General features: G+C 47.3%; 2 protein-coding genes across 10 annotated transcripts in view; one reads left to right on the forward strand and one right to left on the reverse strand.

The window, feature by feature from the left end:
• LOC140398652 (sorting nexin-11-like) overlaps nt 1–17,199 on the reverse strand; it is a 166,254-nt gene that overhangs the window by 46,987 nt on the left and 102,068 nt on the right. The gene's annotated exons all lie outside the window — the stretch shown is intronic.
• The window catches only part of LOC140398651 (uncharacterized protein C17orf113-like), a 50,697-nt gene that overhangs the window by 10,794 nt on the left and 22,704 nt on the right, over nt 1–17,199 (forward strand). For 2 of the 4 annotated variants that reach the window (XM_072487555.1, XM_072487557.1), the window contains exon 1: nt 4,235–5,071. The exons of 1 other annotated variant lie outside the window; for it this stretch is intronic. In XM_072487555.1, coding sequence (XP_072343656.1) covers nt 4,615–5,071 — 457 coding nt within the window. In that variant the 5' untranslated portion in view covers nt 4,235–4,614. Of the gene's footprint in view, nt 1–4,233; nt 5,072–17,199 lie in introns of those variants that run through there. One more of the 4 variants, XM_072487558.1, reaches the window with a different exon arrangement.

Raw genomic sequence — 17,199 nt, forward strand, 5'->3', positions numbered from 1 at the left:
TAAACTGCTTTGAGAAGTCGTGTGGTTGTGAACGGTGCTACAGAAATACAACTCTTCCTTTCATCTGCTGATAACCCAAAGAAGGTAAAGTAATGGTTATTTGTGGCTAAAACAGAGTGGGCTTTAAAAGTCAAACTGTATTTCTAGCAGCCACAAAGCCCGGTGAAGTAGTGCTTTTTTTGCCTCCTTAACATTTTCTACGTCTTGCTTAGTCATCGCTTTTGATTCCAGTTGACTAACATGAGACAGAATATCAATTTTGTGCGGTGTAACTGATAAGTTATCCCAGTAGGAACTGTACTTTCATCTTAAAGAAGCCTTAACCTAATCTCGCAACAATGATATTTAGACCTAAAGGGCTTTACAGCTTTTGAAAAGCTGGAATCTGCTTACAGATTGAGTTTAAAACTCCACTCAGTGGTGAAATGGAATTGACTTCACATATTTTAATCTTTCTTTAAAAGTACTATTTATTGTATGTTGGTGACCATTCTAAAATAATAATAATGCAAAGGGAGCAAATGGTTAGAACGTCAGATGTGATTAAGCATTTGTTTCATTGGTGAATACTTTTGCGTGATAGTCTTTTAGTTTTGGATACTTATTGGAGCCCACAGGTCCTATGTTTCTGCTATACCCCCGCCCCCCCCCCTCCCCCCAACCACCATGGTAACTAAAAGTGGCACTGCCTTCATAACTCCGCCTTAGCATAAACCTATATGTAGATTTAAACAAAATACCTCCAGCAGATGTTATTTACTCCTAGAATCATCGAATAGAATCATTGAATTGTTTCAGGAAAGAAGGAGGCCATTCAGCCGACGCTGCCAGTGCTGGCACTCATAGGAGGAACTACTCAGTTAGTCTCATCACTCCCACACTTGCCCCATAGTCCTGCAATTTTTGCCCTTTTTTCCTGGATTTTTGTTTTCTCTGCTGGGGTGGGAATTAGGGTAGGAGAGTGAGCCTCAGTATGTCTGAACTGGGGAGGGAAAGAGGGAGAGAGAAACAAGGAAAATCAGCCGGGTTTCACAAAAACTGGAGCAAAGTTAAAGACGGAAACAGTGTTTGGTCTGTTTAAGGCCATCTTTCAATCATCTACCTGATTGCGGAGTGCAATCAGGTAAAAAGAAATCAGACAAAAAAAAATTGCGTCACATTTCAAAATAGACCAGGGGAGCAGCCGAGTGAAGGGTGCAAAAACCCTTCACTCAAAGTTCCTCCCTCGTTTACCCTCCAACCACAATCACTAAAACAGAATATCTGAATGTTATCACATTGGTGTTTGTGGGCCCTTGCTATGCGGAAATAGGCATGTGTCGCCATACAACAGTAACTTCAAAAGTACTTCATTGGCTGTAAAGTACATTCTGTCATCCAGAGGATGGGGAGTGATATAAATTCAAGTTACTTTCTTTCTTAGGGCAGCATGGTGGCGCAGTGGTTAGCACTGCTGCCTCACGGCGCCGAGGACCCGAGTTCGATCCCGGCTCTGGGTCACTGTCCGTGTGGAGTTTGCACATTCTCCCCATGTTTGTGTGGGTTTCGCCCCCACAACCCATAAAGATGTGCAGGCTAGGTGGATTGGCCACGTTAAATTGCCCCTTCATTGGAAAAAATGAATTGGGTACTCTAAATTTATTTTTTAAAAGTTACTTTCTTTCTTAGCACCCTAGTTGGCCTATATTCCCTTCAAGCTGTATCTGGAACATTGCTAATGCATCTGCCTCCAACTCAGCAAGGATAATTATTTGTAACGTTTCTCAAAAGCTTTGAGCAAAGAGGTTCTCCTTGGGATTAGTTTCAAATTCACTTTTGACGAACAGTATTGATGCCATCTTTGCCCTATTCCCCTTGCTTACTTTGAAGCAATACTCTCGCTGAATTTATCTAAAACCATATTACTGAGTGTGGTCCTGATATCGAAAGCATGCGTGTGTCAGGTGGACAGGATTGGGTTTGACTGTGGTGTCTCTGCCTCACAGTCTGGATTCGCACATAAACAGCTGCTACTTGGGCAAAGTACAGAAGAGTTTCTGTCGTCTGTGGAATGGAGAGGTGGGGCCCAGAGCCTTCAAGAAGACAGAGAAGATGATTCCACTTGTGGAGGAGTCCAAAATTAGAGGCCATCATCAGTGATGAATCCAATAAGGAATTCAGGACTGGCATCTCTAAGTAGGACATGGTTAGAATGTGGAACTTGCAACCACAGTAGGCGGTTGAGGCAAACAACATAAATACACATAGGAGGAAGGTGATACACACAAATGAAAAAGTAATTGAAGGACACACTGATAGGGTGAGGTGAGGTAGGGTAGGAGGAGGCTCATGTAGAGGGGTAGTATGGACCAGTTGGAGTAAAATGACCTTTTTCTGTGCTGCACATTTAATGTAATTGTATGAAAGAGGGAGAAAATTGGGCAAGACAAACATTTTCTGAAAAGGGTGTTCACCTTATCATAGAATTTACAGTGCAGGAGGCCATTCGGCCCATTGAGTCTGCACCAGTCCTCGGAAAGAGCACCCTACTTAAGCCCACACCTCAACGTTATCGGCGTAACCCAGTAACCCCACCTAACCTTTTTGGACATGAAGGGCAATTTATCATGGCCAATCCATCTAACCTGCACATCTTTGGACTTGTGGGAGGAAACCGGAGCACCCGGAGGAAACCCTCGCAGACACGGGAGAGCGTGCAGACTCCACACAGGCAGTGACCCAAGCCGGGAATCGAACCTAGGACCCTGGAGCTGTGAAGCAACAGTGCTAGCCACTGTGCTACCGTGCTAAACGGAGTCTTTCTTACTCACTCACGATTGGAATTTTAGCTTTTAAAAAACATATAAACACAGGAGATTCTGATCACGTGTTTGGAATAAGACCTCACCCATAGACAAACTAGGCCAGTAAAGGAGTGTGGGTTGAACCTACGTCTTGCTGAAGCATCCCACCATATGCACCAGCATCAAACAAGCAGGAAAATGACAGTGAGGCAAAGATCACATCAGCCTAGGGCCCTGACAAAGAGTCATCCAGACTCTAAATGTTAGCTCTGATCTTTCTCCACAGACGCTGTCAGACCTGCGGAGACTTTCCAGCATTTTCTGCTTTTGTTTCAGATTGCAGCATCCGCGGCAATTTGCTTTTAGCTTTGATCGCGCTGATTGATGGAACAGGTTTAAGGGGCCTTAGGGCACTGCTCCTGCTCCTGTTTCTTATATATCCTCAGCAAGGCTGCTGATTGCAGTGTTAAGGATTACAGTAAACCTAACATCGACCATTTGGACTGAATGGCTGTGTATATACATTCAACAAACTCCTTATATATGATTCTTTAGTTATTACTCTGTTGAATGAATATCGCCAATTGAAATCTCCCCACAACCTTTACCTCTTTTGTCACACTTTAAACGAAGGTGTGCTGTAAAACCTGTTTTTTCATACGCAGCTGCAGAGGAAACCTGTGTTTGAAGGGCTAAAACCACATCCTGTTCAGGATTAACTGTTTTAAGGACGTCCAGTTTATTTATATTAACCATCAGTGACTGAAACTTTTTGGGGGCTTTTTTTTCTCACTTTTCGGAAACTCAACGACATACAAATCTCCCCCTCAGTGTACTTCTCTTGATCTTCTTTGGTGCCTCTGTCTGTTTCTGTACACTTGTGCCTCTCACTGGCTTTGTCTCTCTCTCTCTCTCTCGTGTGTATCAGTCTGTGTTTCTCGCTGTTTCTTTGCATGTCTCTGTTTTCTCCATACCTGTTTGTAATTATCTTTCTCTTCTCTTTGTGTCCCTCTATATTTATGTCTCTTTCCTGTGAGCATGCCTCTTTGTTTACTACACTGTGTGTGTTTGCTTCCCGGTTTTGTGTTACTTGCCTGTTTCACATTTTGAAACGCTATTCCTTATTATAATTTATTTACTTTTCAATATTCAGTTGACTCATTAATATAGTTGCCTTTTTTATTCTTTGTTTTTAATTAATATTTCATTCTGTACTCTTATAGTTAAGGCCTATTTAAAATATTCCTCCTGTTCTCTGGCTGCTAATATGCCGAGAGCCTGATGAAATTAAGCTGCTGCATAGGATCAACTTAAGTGTGTGTTTATCCCCTCTCTCTTTTTAATTTTTTCGAGACAAAACCACAATCTGTTTCCCTAATGTACTGCTGGTGTTGGATAAGATCACTGTCTGCCTAGGATCATAAGTGCACATCAGCAAATTGCAGATGATCTTATCAGGGCTGGGTTGTGGTGTCGAATTTCAGATGAGATCACTTATTTTACATCACAAAGCACATCCCTAAAGCCTGCTCAGCATCAACTTCACGTTTCACAGACCTCTTTGTTCCTGGTCTGTGCAGCAAAGGCTGAGAAGCTCATTTCTTCTCTACATTCTGTGAGCAGCCACATTGGAGCCTGTGAGCGTCCCTAATGCCTGTGCTGTAAATGCTGCCTGACTCCTTCCTCACACAACAAAAAAGATCCAGTATACAACTGCGCTGCCTGTCAGGCATTTTTAAAAAAAAGTGGATTATGGTTAGGAGTTTAGAGACTCTCTTTGTATAAACACCCTATTGTACTCTGCTGTTTCCTGTGCTGTTGCAGTGGTGGAATGGAGAACCCGATCAAAATCAAAAGGACCGCCATCACGCTGGCTCAGAAAGTCCAGATCATCTTGAAGCTGAATGACCCCTCCTTCAAACAGAAGGAGATTGCCCGGGAGTATGGGCTGACCGCCTCTGCCATCTCCAAAATCGTTAAGAAGAAAGAGGAGATTCTGGAGGAATGGCTGCGTGGGGGGAACCTGGAGCGCAAGCGAAAGCGCGAGGGGAAGAACCAGACCATCGACGATGCCTTGCTCAGCTGGTTCTGGACCGCCAGCAAGGAGAAAGGCCCGATTTCGGGGCCGGTGCTGATGGCCAAAGCCAAGGCCCTTGCCGAGGAAATGGGGATCGAGTTCAAGCCCACCAACGGGTGGCTGTGCCGTTGGAAAAACCGCAACAACCTGGCCTACAAGCGGGCGCCGAAGGATAAGAGCGAATTCAGAGGGACAGGCGACCAGTGGACTGGTACGATATTTAATTTTGCTGATCACCCCCAATGTTTCTGAAAAGTTGTCACTACTCCATTCACACACCTTCACATTGCTCTTTCCTCGCACATGGATCAATAACAATGACCACGGTGGAAAAATCTGGTTCGCTGCACAGCTTTTAGGTCATGTTAACCTCAGTCACCGCTCGATAGGATATCATGTTTTCATGTACACCTCTAAATATCAGATTACAAATTTGTAGGGCATGAAGTTGGAATGAAGGCAGGTGGGTTTGGTTTACATTGCGATGGAACTGTAAAATCTAACCTCCGATTCCTTTCTGCAGCCGCATGATATAGCAATGTGTTTAGTACATGTAGGAACCTCCACTTAATACAGTTCCCCTCACCCCATCTATTCCTCGCTCCCTCATGTATTTATTTAACTTCCACTTCAATAAATCTGCAATTTTCTTCCACCACTCCATATTGTACTAAGTTCCACAAACTCACTACTCTCTGAGAAAAAGAGTTTCACTTAAATCCGCTGATGTATTTACTAGTGACTATCTGAGATATACGGGGTGGGATTCTCCAGAATTGGCGGGGCGGCCCGTACCGTCGCCAAGAGCGGCGCGAACCACTCAGGCGTTGGGCCGCCCGGAAGTTGCGGAATCCTCCGCACTTCCGGGGCCTCGGCCGGCTGGAGGGATTGGCGCCGCGCCAACTGGCGCCAAAGAACCACCGCCGTGTTTCCTGCGCATGTGCAGGGCGTTTCTTCTCCCCACCGACCATGGCGGAGTCTTACAGAAGCAGACGCGGAGACAAAGAGTGCCCCCATGTCATAGGCCTGCCCGCAGATCGGGGGCCCCGATCTCGGGCCAGGCCAGCGGATCCCCCTGCGCCCCCCCCCCCTCGAGGACTCCGCAAGCCGCCCTCCAAGCCAGGTCCTGCCGGGATGGACCATGTCTATTTCACGCCGGCGGGACTGGCCGAAAACGGGTGACCGCTCGGCCCATCGGGGCTCGGATAATTGCCAGGGGGGCCCCTGCGAACGGCCCCCGACCGGCGCGGCGCGATCCCCGCCCCTGCCTGAAAACCAGCGCCGGAGAATTCTGCGATTCTCCGATCCGGCGGGGGGGGGGGGGGCGGTCAGAGAATCCCGCCCATGGTTCTGATCTCTCTGACTCTTCGCAGCGGGAACCATGGCGGCCAGGCCCACTTAGTCGTGGGAGAGGCCTCGTGTCGCTCTCCCGGCAGTGGGAAAACCTTCCCTGATTACGTTTGGAAGGAACTGACACAGGGGGCGAAATTCTCCCCCAACGGCGGGATGCCCACCGACTGGCGCCAAAGCCGGCGCAAATCAGACGGGCATCGCGCCGGCAAAAAGGTGCGGAAGTCTCCGCATCTTTGGCGGCCTAGCCCCAACATTGAGGGGCTAGGCCGACGCCGGAGGGATTTCCGCCCCGCCAGCTGGCGGAAATGGCGTTTGTTGCCCCGCCAGCTGGCGCGGAAATGCGGCGCATGCGCGGGAGCATCAGCGGCCGCTGTCAGTTTCCCCGCGCATGCGCGGGAGCGTCAGCGGCCGCCGAAAGTTTCCCGCGCATGCGCAGTGGGGAGAGTCTCTTCCGCCTCCGCCATGGTGGAGGCCGTAGCGGAGGCGGAAGGGAAAGAGTGCCCCCACGGCACTGGCCCGCCCACAGATCGGTGGGCCCCGATCGCGGGCCAGGCCACCGTGGGGGCACCCCCCGGGGTCAGATCGCCCCGCGCCCCCCCCCAGGACCCCGGAGCCCGCCCACGCTGCCTGGTCCCGCCGGTAAATACCAGGTTTGATTTACGTCGGCGGGACAGGCAGTTTCTGGGCGGGACTTCGGCCCATCCGGGCCGGAGAATCCAGCGGGGGGTCCCGCCAACCGGCGCGGCTGGATTCCCGCCCCCGCCCAATCTCCGGGAGCGGAGACTTCGGCGGGGGCGGGGGCGGGATTCACGGCGGCCAACGGCCATTCTCCGACCCCCCGCCGGGGGGTCGGAGAATGACGCCCAGGATTCACAGCCACCACTGATGGGATGTTTTTTTCATATTTTCTTTCCAATTAAGGGGCAATTTAGCGTGGCCAATCCACCTACCCTGCACATCTCTGGGTTGTGGGGGTGAGACCCACGCAAACATGGGGAGAATGTGCAAACTCCACACGGACAATGACCCTGAGCCGGGACAGTGCCAACGTGTTGCGCTGATCGGATGTTAATTAGGCTCATTAATGAGCCATTTGACACCCATTCATTGATTAAATGGAGGTTGCACAGGTCTCCTGCACCCTTGGAAGGCTGCCCAGAAAAACCTGTCGGGTTTGCCAGCGGCCTCCCCGAGGAGAGGGGGGGGGGTTCCCTGTTATCAGGCAATCTGTCTCTGATTGAGGTGGCCAGTATCAGACAGAGAGGTGGCTGCTGGAAGCCAATCCCCCCCTCCCGGTCTTGCCTCTGACCCTGACCCCGAGACCCCTCCCCCGCCCCCCTCTCCCAATCCCAAATCACAGCTCTTACCCCAAAACCTGCATCATGCTTTTATTCACCTGTGGTTTGGGGTCTTTCCACTATCGCAGGCCTCGAGTGTGTGCAGTTCCACCAGCTGCCACCGCTCGCTCAGGCACTGACGGCATGAGGATCTGCAGACCTCTGATAGGCCAACATCTCTCGGTGGGGGGGGGCAGGAGATAGGGAAAGCCTGATGGCAGCCAATCTGCTGCATGAAGGGCACTTGATTCCGTTAGGCCATCCTGACAGAACTAATGGGTTCCACCGGTTCTCCTACCAGTGAGTGACACCCCCATCGGCCTGACAATTTCCCAGCCCTTGTTCTTGTCCACAGATCCCGACACTGACTTTCTGCACTATACAATTGTTGTATTACAAGATTGCATTATGTCTACACCATCTTGCACAGTTTCACACACTCACTGCGTTAGAGGCCAGAGATATGCTTCAGCAGCAATTTCTTTCTCTTCCAATTTTTACCTGCTTTTGTGAATGTGTTAACTTTGCTGGGACAGGTTTTCAAGTGTGCTGGCATCTCACCCAACTGCCCATTCTTCATCATCAGTGAGTGTGGGTGGTGAACATTAGCCAGCTAGTCTCTCACATGGGGCTGCACAGCCAAATCCAACCCTGCCACCCACATACCTGTCACCAGCGGGTTGCCAACGAATGATCAGTAGTGGCATTCTCCAGCTAGCATTCCCCAGCTAACTTTCCCCTTCCTTCCAGAAGGGGAATTGCATTGTCCTGTCAACCCAGCTAACTCATCCAAACTAGGGATGAAACTTTGAATGTTGCTGGCTCTGTGCGGCTTATTTACATGATCAGTTCAGTTGGCAGCTCAGCCACTTTGAAGCATAACATTTTTATAGGGAGAGAATGGATGGAGGGTACTTCCCACAAGGTAAACCCTACCAATCAGATCGGGCAGACCAGTGCAATTACCAATAACGCTAGCCGAATGATAATGATCACTTACACTTTTATTTGACATGTGCGATTGACACTGAAATATCAAAGGGCAGCACGGTAGCACAGTGGTTGGCACAGTTGCTTCATAGCGCTAGGGTCCCAGGTTCGATTCCCGGTTTGAGTCACTGTCTATGCGGTGTCTGCACGTTCTCCCCGTGTCTGCGTGGGTTTCCTCCGGGTGCTCCGGTTTCCTCCCACAAGTCCCGAAAGACGTGCAGGTTAGGTGAATTGGACATTCTGAATTCTCCCTCAGTGTACCCGAACACGCGCCGGAGTGTGGCGACTAGGGGATTTTCACAGTAACTTCATTGCAGTGTTAATGTAAGCCTACTTGTGACAATAATAAAGGTTATTATTAAAATATGGGGCGGGATTTTCCGACCAATCCGCTGCGTGTTTTTCGGCACCATTTCCCATTGATTCACCTCTCGTCGCCGGGAAACGCGTGCAGCGTCAGTGGGACTGGAATATCCCGCCAGCGTGAATAGCCGGTAATTTCGGCTCATGATCCAGTAAGAATTTTAGCAAGGCCAGGGCAACAGAGCAAATGTGAAGAAGTCTCCCACGATGGGTCAGTTGGTGCAAGAACATTCTATCATTCACTTATCAGCCATTGGTCAATGGGTAGCACACTTGCCTCTAGGTCAGAAGGTCATGGGTTCAAGTTCCACTCCAGAGACTGGAGCGGAAAATCCAGGCTGCTGATCCCATTGCCGGTACTGAGGGAGCTCTGGACAATGAGAGGGGCAGTCTTAGGATGAGACAGTAAATATGTCTGTCCTTATCGTTCAGCCACTGCAAAGTAAGCGGAACTTGGATGTGGGAGCAGAGTTGTTGATGAGTTGATGTTTATAGCGGGTGCAAGGTGGGAAGTCCAGCCAAGAGCGTACTGGAATGGCCAGACTGGAAATGACAGGCATGAATGAGGATTCCAGAAAGAATCCAAGCAGAGGCCGAGATGGGTGATGAAATGTACATGGCCACAAATTTTATTCATATTCCAAGCAGCTACATCACTTTTCTTTTTTTTTTTAAATTTTAGAGTACCCAAATCATTTTTTCCAATTAAGGGGCGCGATCAATCCACCTACCCTGCACATCTTTGGGTTGTGGGGGCCAAACAGGTGCAAACACGGGGAGAATGTGCAAACTCCACACCGACAGTGACCCAGAGCCGGGATCGAACCTGGGACCTCGGCGCCGTGAGGCAGCAGTGCTAACCACTGCACCACCGTGCCGCCCTGCTACATCACTTTTCAAGAACTAACTCTCTTCTTTGCTGATCATGACCCTCTCTTTCCCGGTCGCAGTAACATAGATGTCAATCTGGGAGGAAACCAAGAGCTGAACACTGTGTGATTACAAAGGAAACCAATAGCAACCAAGGAATTTGGGGGAAATAGGTTGGAAGACACGTTGAACAAGTTAAAAACTGAGTCAGGACAGCACAAAGCCATGGCGAGAAGTCTCTCTCGCCAGAAAATGTCAATGAACAGGTTTTCTTTTATAAATTTAGAGTACCCAATTCATTTTTACCAATTAAGGGGCAATTTAGCGTGGCCAATCCACCTAACCTGCACATCATTGGGTTGTGGGGGTGAAACCCACGCAAACACGGGGAGAATGTGCAAACTCCACACTGACAGTGACCCAGAGCCGGATTCGAACCTGGGACCTCGGCGTCGTGAGGCAACAGGGCTAACCCACTGTGCCACCGTGCTGCCCTCAATGAACAGGTTTGAGGGATCATCGCATAATCATTTAATTCCAGGTGTTCATGTATCGTTGGTCCATCTCACTCATCTTGGACTCTGTGTATAAACCACTTGCCTCTAACCATTCTTTCCTGGCTCAATGGTTGCACTCCGAGTCAGGACGTTATGGGTTCAAGTCCCACAACAGAGATTTGAACATGTAATCCAGGCTGACCCGGGAGGGAGGGAGGGAGGGAGGGAGGGGGGGGGCGGGGGGCCTCTCCATCAGAAGCCCCTGGCACTGTCACCGCCAAGGTGCCCGGGTGGTACTGCAAAGTCGACAGGAGCACTGTCAGGGTGGCAGTGCAAGATAGCCCGGGTGCCAAGATGGCACTGCCAAGGGTCAGGGCCTAAGCGGGGGGCCATTGGCATGAAAGGAGGGTGGAGGGGGTATGAAAGGTGAGGGTGAAGGGTGGAGTATCTGAAGAGGGAGGGCCCAGGGGTCCCACAGCGCGATGTCATCACTCGGGGGGGGGGGGGGTTATGCCCATATGTGTGGGTGCGACATTGCCAATGGGTAGGGGGCCCACAAGCTCACTTCGAGATCAGAGCACCCTTTCAAAATGTTGGCCTGATCTCTGAGGAGCTGGTCTGGCCAGCAAGTTCAGCTCCCCAGTGATGTAAATAATTCTTGTGTGGGCTAAACTGGTGAGAAAATCCCCAGAGCCCAAAAGGTGACTGAAAGTGTGGTTCGATAGCGGTGGGGAACTCGCCGTCAGAAATCTCCCAGCAAAATCTGTCACAAATGACATGTGTTGTGGGTCAGTTTTATAATGCTCCTGTGAAGTTTTATTACCTTACAGGCGCTATATACATTATTCCTGCAGTGTGGAAGGTGTGTCACAAGACAACAATCATGGTTGTGTTTCTCCTCTAGGTTAGAATTAGAAACATTAGCACACTAAGAACTGCAAACATTCCCGAGGAAAACAGCCGAGAATCCTGGGATGAGAAGGTGGCCCCAGGATGAGCGATTGAGTAGAATGTTTATGTTCTCTGGTGTTTAGGAGAAATGACAGATTATCGAACTGAAATGGATAAATGCTGAAAGGCTGTTTCCCCTGGTTGATGAGTCAAGAACTAACGGTCAGGAAAAGAGGTTGACCACTTAGAGCGGAGTTGAAGAGAAACCTCTTCACTCAAAGCATCGTGAATCTTTGTAATTCTCCACCCCGGAGAGCTGTGGAGCTCATTCAATGAGTATGTTCAAGACTGAGATCAATGGATCTTTGGAGACCAAGGACATTCAGGCATGTGGCAATAAGGCAGGAAAGTGGAGTTGAGGTAGAAGATCAGGCATGGATTTATTGAACGGCTGGCCGGCTCTAAGAACAGGTTGTATGATTTATTTTCGTTCTATTTCTTAAGTTCTTAACAGAAGATAAAATTTTACTTAGGGATTTTTATGAGAAATATTCACCGGGTCCATTTCTGTTTTGAGTACACACCAGGGACTGACTGAATGAGTTTAAATGTGCTACACAAGTCAACCCAATTCAGACTTACATTTGCCTTTGTCAGTGAATTGCCAACTAAAGCGTTTGTTCCTTTTTAATGAAAACCGCCTTTTATTTCGAGCAAAAAATAATTCCCAAATTTTGTAGCGCATTCAGGCTTTCTCACAAACAAAGATTAAAAGAAATAGTCTTTGAGTTATTTAAAATAAATAAAAATTTAGAGTACCCAATTCTTTTTTTTTCCAATTAAGGGACAATTTGGCGTGGCCAATCCACTTAACCTTCACACCTTTTGGGTTGTGGGGGTGAAACCCACGCAGACACGGGTAGATGGTACATACTCCACACGGACAGTGACCCTGAGCCGGGATTCAAACCCGGGTCCTCAGCGCTGTAGGCAGCAGTGCTAACCACTGTGCCACCGTTCTGCCCCGTCTTTGAGTTATTAAAAATGAGCTGTGATCCCAATGTCATATTTACGGCTGACATTGAATTAGATACTCTGCAACTGCAAGTCAAAAGATTGCAAGTGTATACCTAGTTATAGAGAGCAACCTTCAAGGAGGTCTCTGTTCTGAAATAAAACCTTGAAAATGGACAAGGCAGTCATATCCACAGCTAACCAGATACAGAAAAACATCTACAACGACACAAAGAGCAAAAGGCAATCGGCGGAATTTACCGGCTATCCCACGCCGACGCACTGGTTTCCCGGCGACGAGAGGTGCTGTCACCGGGAAATCCCCCGGTAGCTCCCGCTGGCGGGCCGCCTCCGCTACTGAAAAACACGCGGCAGGATGGTGTATAAATCCCGCCCAACAAACATGCAAATTTGCAGCTGTGATTTGTACTTTGCAACACTGGCTACACCTCAAAAGTACTTCACCAGCTCTAAAACACGTCGAGACATCCTGAGGTTGTGAAACGGTACCATATAAATAAGGGTTATTTCCTTTTTTAAAAAACAATCAGATTTGGGGATGCATTACAACCTAATCTTAACACTGCAGGGGGCAGCATGTGGCACAGTGGTTAGCACTGGGACTGCGGTGCTGAAGACCCGGGTTCGAATCCCGGCCCTGGGTCACTGTCCGTGTAGAGTTTGCACATTCTCCCTGTGTCTGTGTGGGTTTCACCACAAAGATTAGGTGGGTTGGCCACGCTAAATTGTCCCTAAAATTGGAAAAGAATTGGGTACTCTAAATTTTTTTAAAAACCAGTGTCTATGGGTGAATGGTCTGGTCAATTTCATTCTTGTATTTAAATCCCTGTGTGGCCTCATCTCTTCACCTTTACAACCTCTCCAGCCCTTCAAACCTCAGAGATGTCTGCATTACTCCAACCCAGGCCTTTTGCTCATTCTTGATTCCCTCACCCCATCATTGATGGCCATGCCTTTAGATGCCTAGACTCTAACCTCTGCAATTCCTTCCTTAAACCTCAATTTACTTCACGCCGCTGAGGACCTCGGCCCCATGTCACTGTCCGTGTGGAGTTTATGTGGGTCTCACCCCCACAACCCAAAGATGTGCAGAGAAGGTGGATTGGCCACGCTAAATTGCCCCTTAATTGGGGAAAAAAAAAATTACTCTAAATTTATTTTAAAAAACCTTAGTTTAGCTCAGTTGGCTGGGCGGCTGGTTTGTGATGTGGAGCGAGGCCTACAGCGCAGGTTCAATTCCCCGTACCGGCAGAAGTTATTCATGAAGGCCCCGCCTTCTCAACCTTGCCCCTCGCCTGAGGTGTGGAGATCCTCAGGTTAAGTCAGCCTTCCCTTTCAAAGGGCCATGGCGACTTTTCTTACTTTACGCACAAAAGAGATGAAGTCCGTGATTGCATGCTAATAAAACCTATGATACAGCCTGGCTGGTTTTCACACCTCAGGGAAGAGATACAGGATTTTCTCTGGAAGACTGTGATCTCTACCGCTTTGATTATGTTAACATGTTTCAATGGTGAAGGCATTCAGTTTGTATCTTTTGACTCACAGGAAGACCAGGCATGGTTCAAAAGCACTGTATGTGTTTAAGTACTGCACATCTGTCTGTGTTTAAGTACTGCACATCAGGATCAAGGTAGTGTAATGTTAAATGATGCAGCTTATTTAAACATTTCAGTACATTTGCAAAATATTTTTGTATCTACGGGTAGTCTCTGAGTCATGGACTTGAACACAAAATTAAGGTTGATATTCCCAAAATCGAAGGAGTGCTGTACTGTTGGAGGTGTCATCTTTCAAACGAATGTCAAAGATTATACTGACAGATTTATGTAGGGTAGGGATTTTAAGGGTCATGACAGATCAGGCTGGAAAGGCTGAATAACTTTCTCCTGTTCTATGTTCCAATCTTCAGCGTTCTCATCATTTGTCATCCTGGCTGACAACAACTCTACCCCCTCCCCCAATTCCATGAAATTAATGATCACAGCAAGTTTATCAAGCAATATTAAATCTTAAATTAAGAAACTTAGAGAAATGGAAAGTGGCTATAGGGCACAAGCCACCAAAATTAAAATGAGAGGAAATAAGTCAAGAGTGTCAAATTTCCCAAAGTTCCATTCTGTTGGTGAAAGTACATAAAAGTACAAACAAGTTACAACATGGATGCAGTCCATTCATCTCATCCAGTCCATGTTGATGTTTACCCTCCAGTCTTACAAACAGTCCCAATAACATCTATCCACCCTGTCCCCATATCCTTTCATCCTCTTCTCCTTCATCCAATCTTATCTTGCATGTTGACAGAACGTGCCTCAACCACTCAGTCTCTATGTGAGTTCCACAAACTCTTAATTTTCTGTGTTGAGGTTTTTCCTCTCTGTTTTAAATCTTACGTGTCATCTTCCATCAGCGGCCCTTCATTCTATGCCCTGTGTCCACTGGCCAGAATGAACCATCTCCTCTGTCCTGTTTCTTCATTATTTTAAACATTTCGATCACATAATTTCATGGAATTGCGACAGTGCAGAAGGAGGCCACCCGGCCCATTGAGTCTGCACCGACCCTCCGAAAAAACACCCCAGCCAAGCCCAATCCCCCGCCCCATTCCCCGTAACCCCACCCAACTTTGGACATTAAGGGACAATTCACCACGGCCATTCCACCTAGTCTGCACTTCTTTGGACTGTGGAGGGAACTAGGGCACCCGGAGGAGCCCCATGCAGACATGGGGAGTGTGTGCAAACTCCACACAGCCACCGGAGGTCAGAATCAAACCCGGGTCCTTGGCACAGAGAGGCAGCATGATGGTGGCATCATTAACCTTACAAGTACCGCATCTCGGTACTCGTACATCATTTGACTGGTCCTAATGAAGAACGCTCAATTTATCAAGTCTTTCTTTGTATTTATACATTCTGTGAATCTTTGCGTACCCAGTAAAGCCTCAATCTCCTTCCAATAGTGTGGAGCCAAAAACTGCAAACAGTGCTTTTAAAATATTGAAATAAATATTTTACAACATAGTAATAACACTGCAGCTTTTCAGTTCATGATTTCAACAAATAAACTGAACCCTGAACTAAGTGTGACTGATCATGAAATTTGACAGTTTTTGATTTAAAAACCAACACAGGATTCATAACGTTAAGTTCAGTCTCTATAAATGTTTTATGAGGTTACAAAATCAGCATCTTCGCATCAAGGCATACAAATGTCTCCAATTATTCTGCAAATTTTAATCCTCCAAAGATTGTGGCTATGTTATGAAAGCAATTTTGGTTTTGGAAAATCAGTATTTTCAGAAGATTTTAATTCACGAGATGCCGCACATTAAGGAAGAGAACAATAACTTGCTTTTATATGGCACCTTTAATGCACAGTCCTCCAATTCTGCCCTCCTGTACTTCTCTCATTTGGATCTTCTGCCATTGGCAGCTGTGCCTTGTTTTCAGATGCCTGGGCTCTAAACTCTGCAATTGCCTCCCAAAACCTCTCCACATCTCTCTTCTCTGAGACGTTCCTTAAAAACTACCTCTTTGCAAAGCGTTTGGCTGCCTGTCCTAGTATCTCCTTATGTGGCATGTGTCGAATTTTGTTTGGTAATCACTCATGTGAAGCAACTTTGAATATTAAAGGGGCCAGTTGGTGTTGTTTGGGAGAGTGGGGGGAAAGTGAGGGTGAGAGCTATACCCGTGGTAGAATCCAGTGCGGTGCATTTGGCACTCACAGCCTGTTCCAACTTAGAACACATAACATATGCCCAAAGCAATGCGGTACTCGTAAGGTTAATGATGCCGCCAACATAGGCAAACAAAAGAGGATTTTTGTACAAGTTATCTATATTAAAAATCACACCCTGTTGTTTTTTTCTTCAGCTGATGAAGAAAAAAACCCACATTCTTTACAGATACAATCAAGTCCTGTTTAAGGTCACACTGAACATCAGTGAAATGGAAGTTGATCTTATCAGGGGATGAGGCAGTGGTTGGTACATTGGAGTGCAACCACAATGAGAATTCAATGTTAAATTGCTGCTTCACGCCACCAATGATCTTATCACAATTCAGCAGTACCGGGAATTGTACCACTTTCCATCGCCTTTCTTTGTAAAAGACTAGACTCTTTCGTGGCATTTTTCTTGTGCCGAGCAGGGCTGCTCTGTTCTCGATGTTGGGTATCTGAGAATGCCTCAGCGATTAGAAATCGGTAATGTGATCAAGCCAGCACAAGAGCTTCATTCAATCGTCTCCACTCAGACCACCCACTATCTCCTCTCCCTCAATATAATGTTTTAATCCTTGTAGGTTCTCATGTTTTGGGAATAATAAAATTAAATTCCATGTTCTTCCTCCCAACAAGAGGATGGCATTGTGACTGCGATTTACTAAACTACATGAACATCAGTGAAATAGCTGAGAATTAAAATTATAGTCACAGGCTGGAGCAGGAGAACAATAATTGGCTTAACCCTCGCAGCACAACATGTTCTTTATAAGATAGAATCAGAGAATGAAACAGCATAGAAGGGGGCCATTTGCCCCACAGAGCTGTCTAATTAGTCCTTCTCTACTGCTCTTTTGCCGTTATCCTGTATATTTTTTTCCTTTCAAATATTTACTAAATTCCGTTTTGCAAGTTATTACCGAATCTGTTCCACGGCACTTTTATAACAACCTGCTGCATAAAACAATGTTTCTTCATGTTGCCTCTGGTTCTTTTGCCAATCGCTTAAATTGTGTTCTCCGGCTTTTGACCTTTCTGCCTTTGTAAACAGTTTCTCCTCATTTACTCAATAAATCCGTACATGATTTTGAACACCTCTATCAAATCACCGCGGCACGGTAACACAGTGGTTAGCACTGTTGCTTCACAGCGCCAGGGTCCCAGGTTTGATTCCCGGCTTGGGTCACTGTCTGTGCGGAGTCTGCCCGTGTCTGCGTGGGTTTCATCCGGGTGCTCCGGTTTCCTCCCGCAAGTCCCGAAAGACATGCTGCTGTTCGGAA

The sequence above is a fragment of the Scyliorhinus torazame genome, chromosome 21 (assembly GCF_047496885.1).
Source record: "Scyliorhinus torazame isolate Kashiwa2021f chromosome 21, sScyTor2.1, whole genome shotgun sequence".
Classification (NCBI taxonomy): domain Eukaryota; kingdom Metazoa; phylum Chordata; class Chondrichthyes; order Carcharhiniformes; family Scyliorhinidae; genus Scyliorhinus; species Scyliorhinus torazame.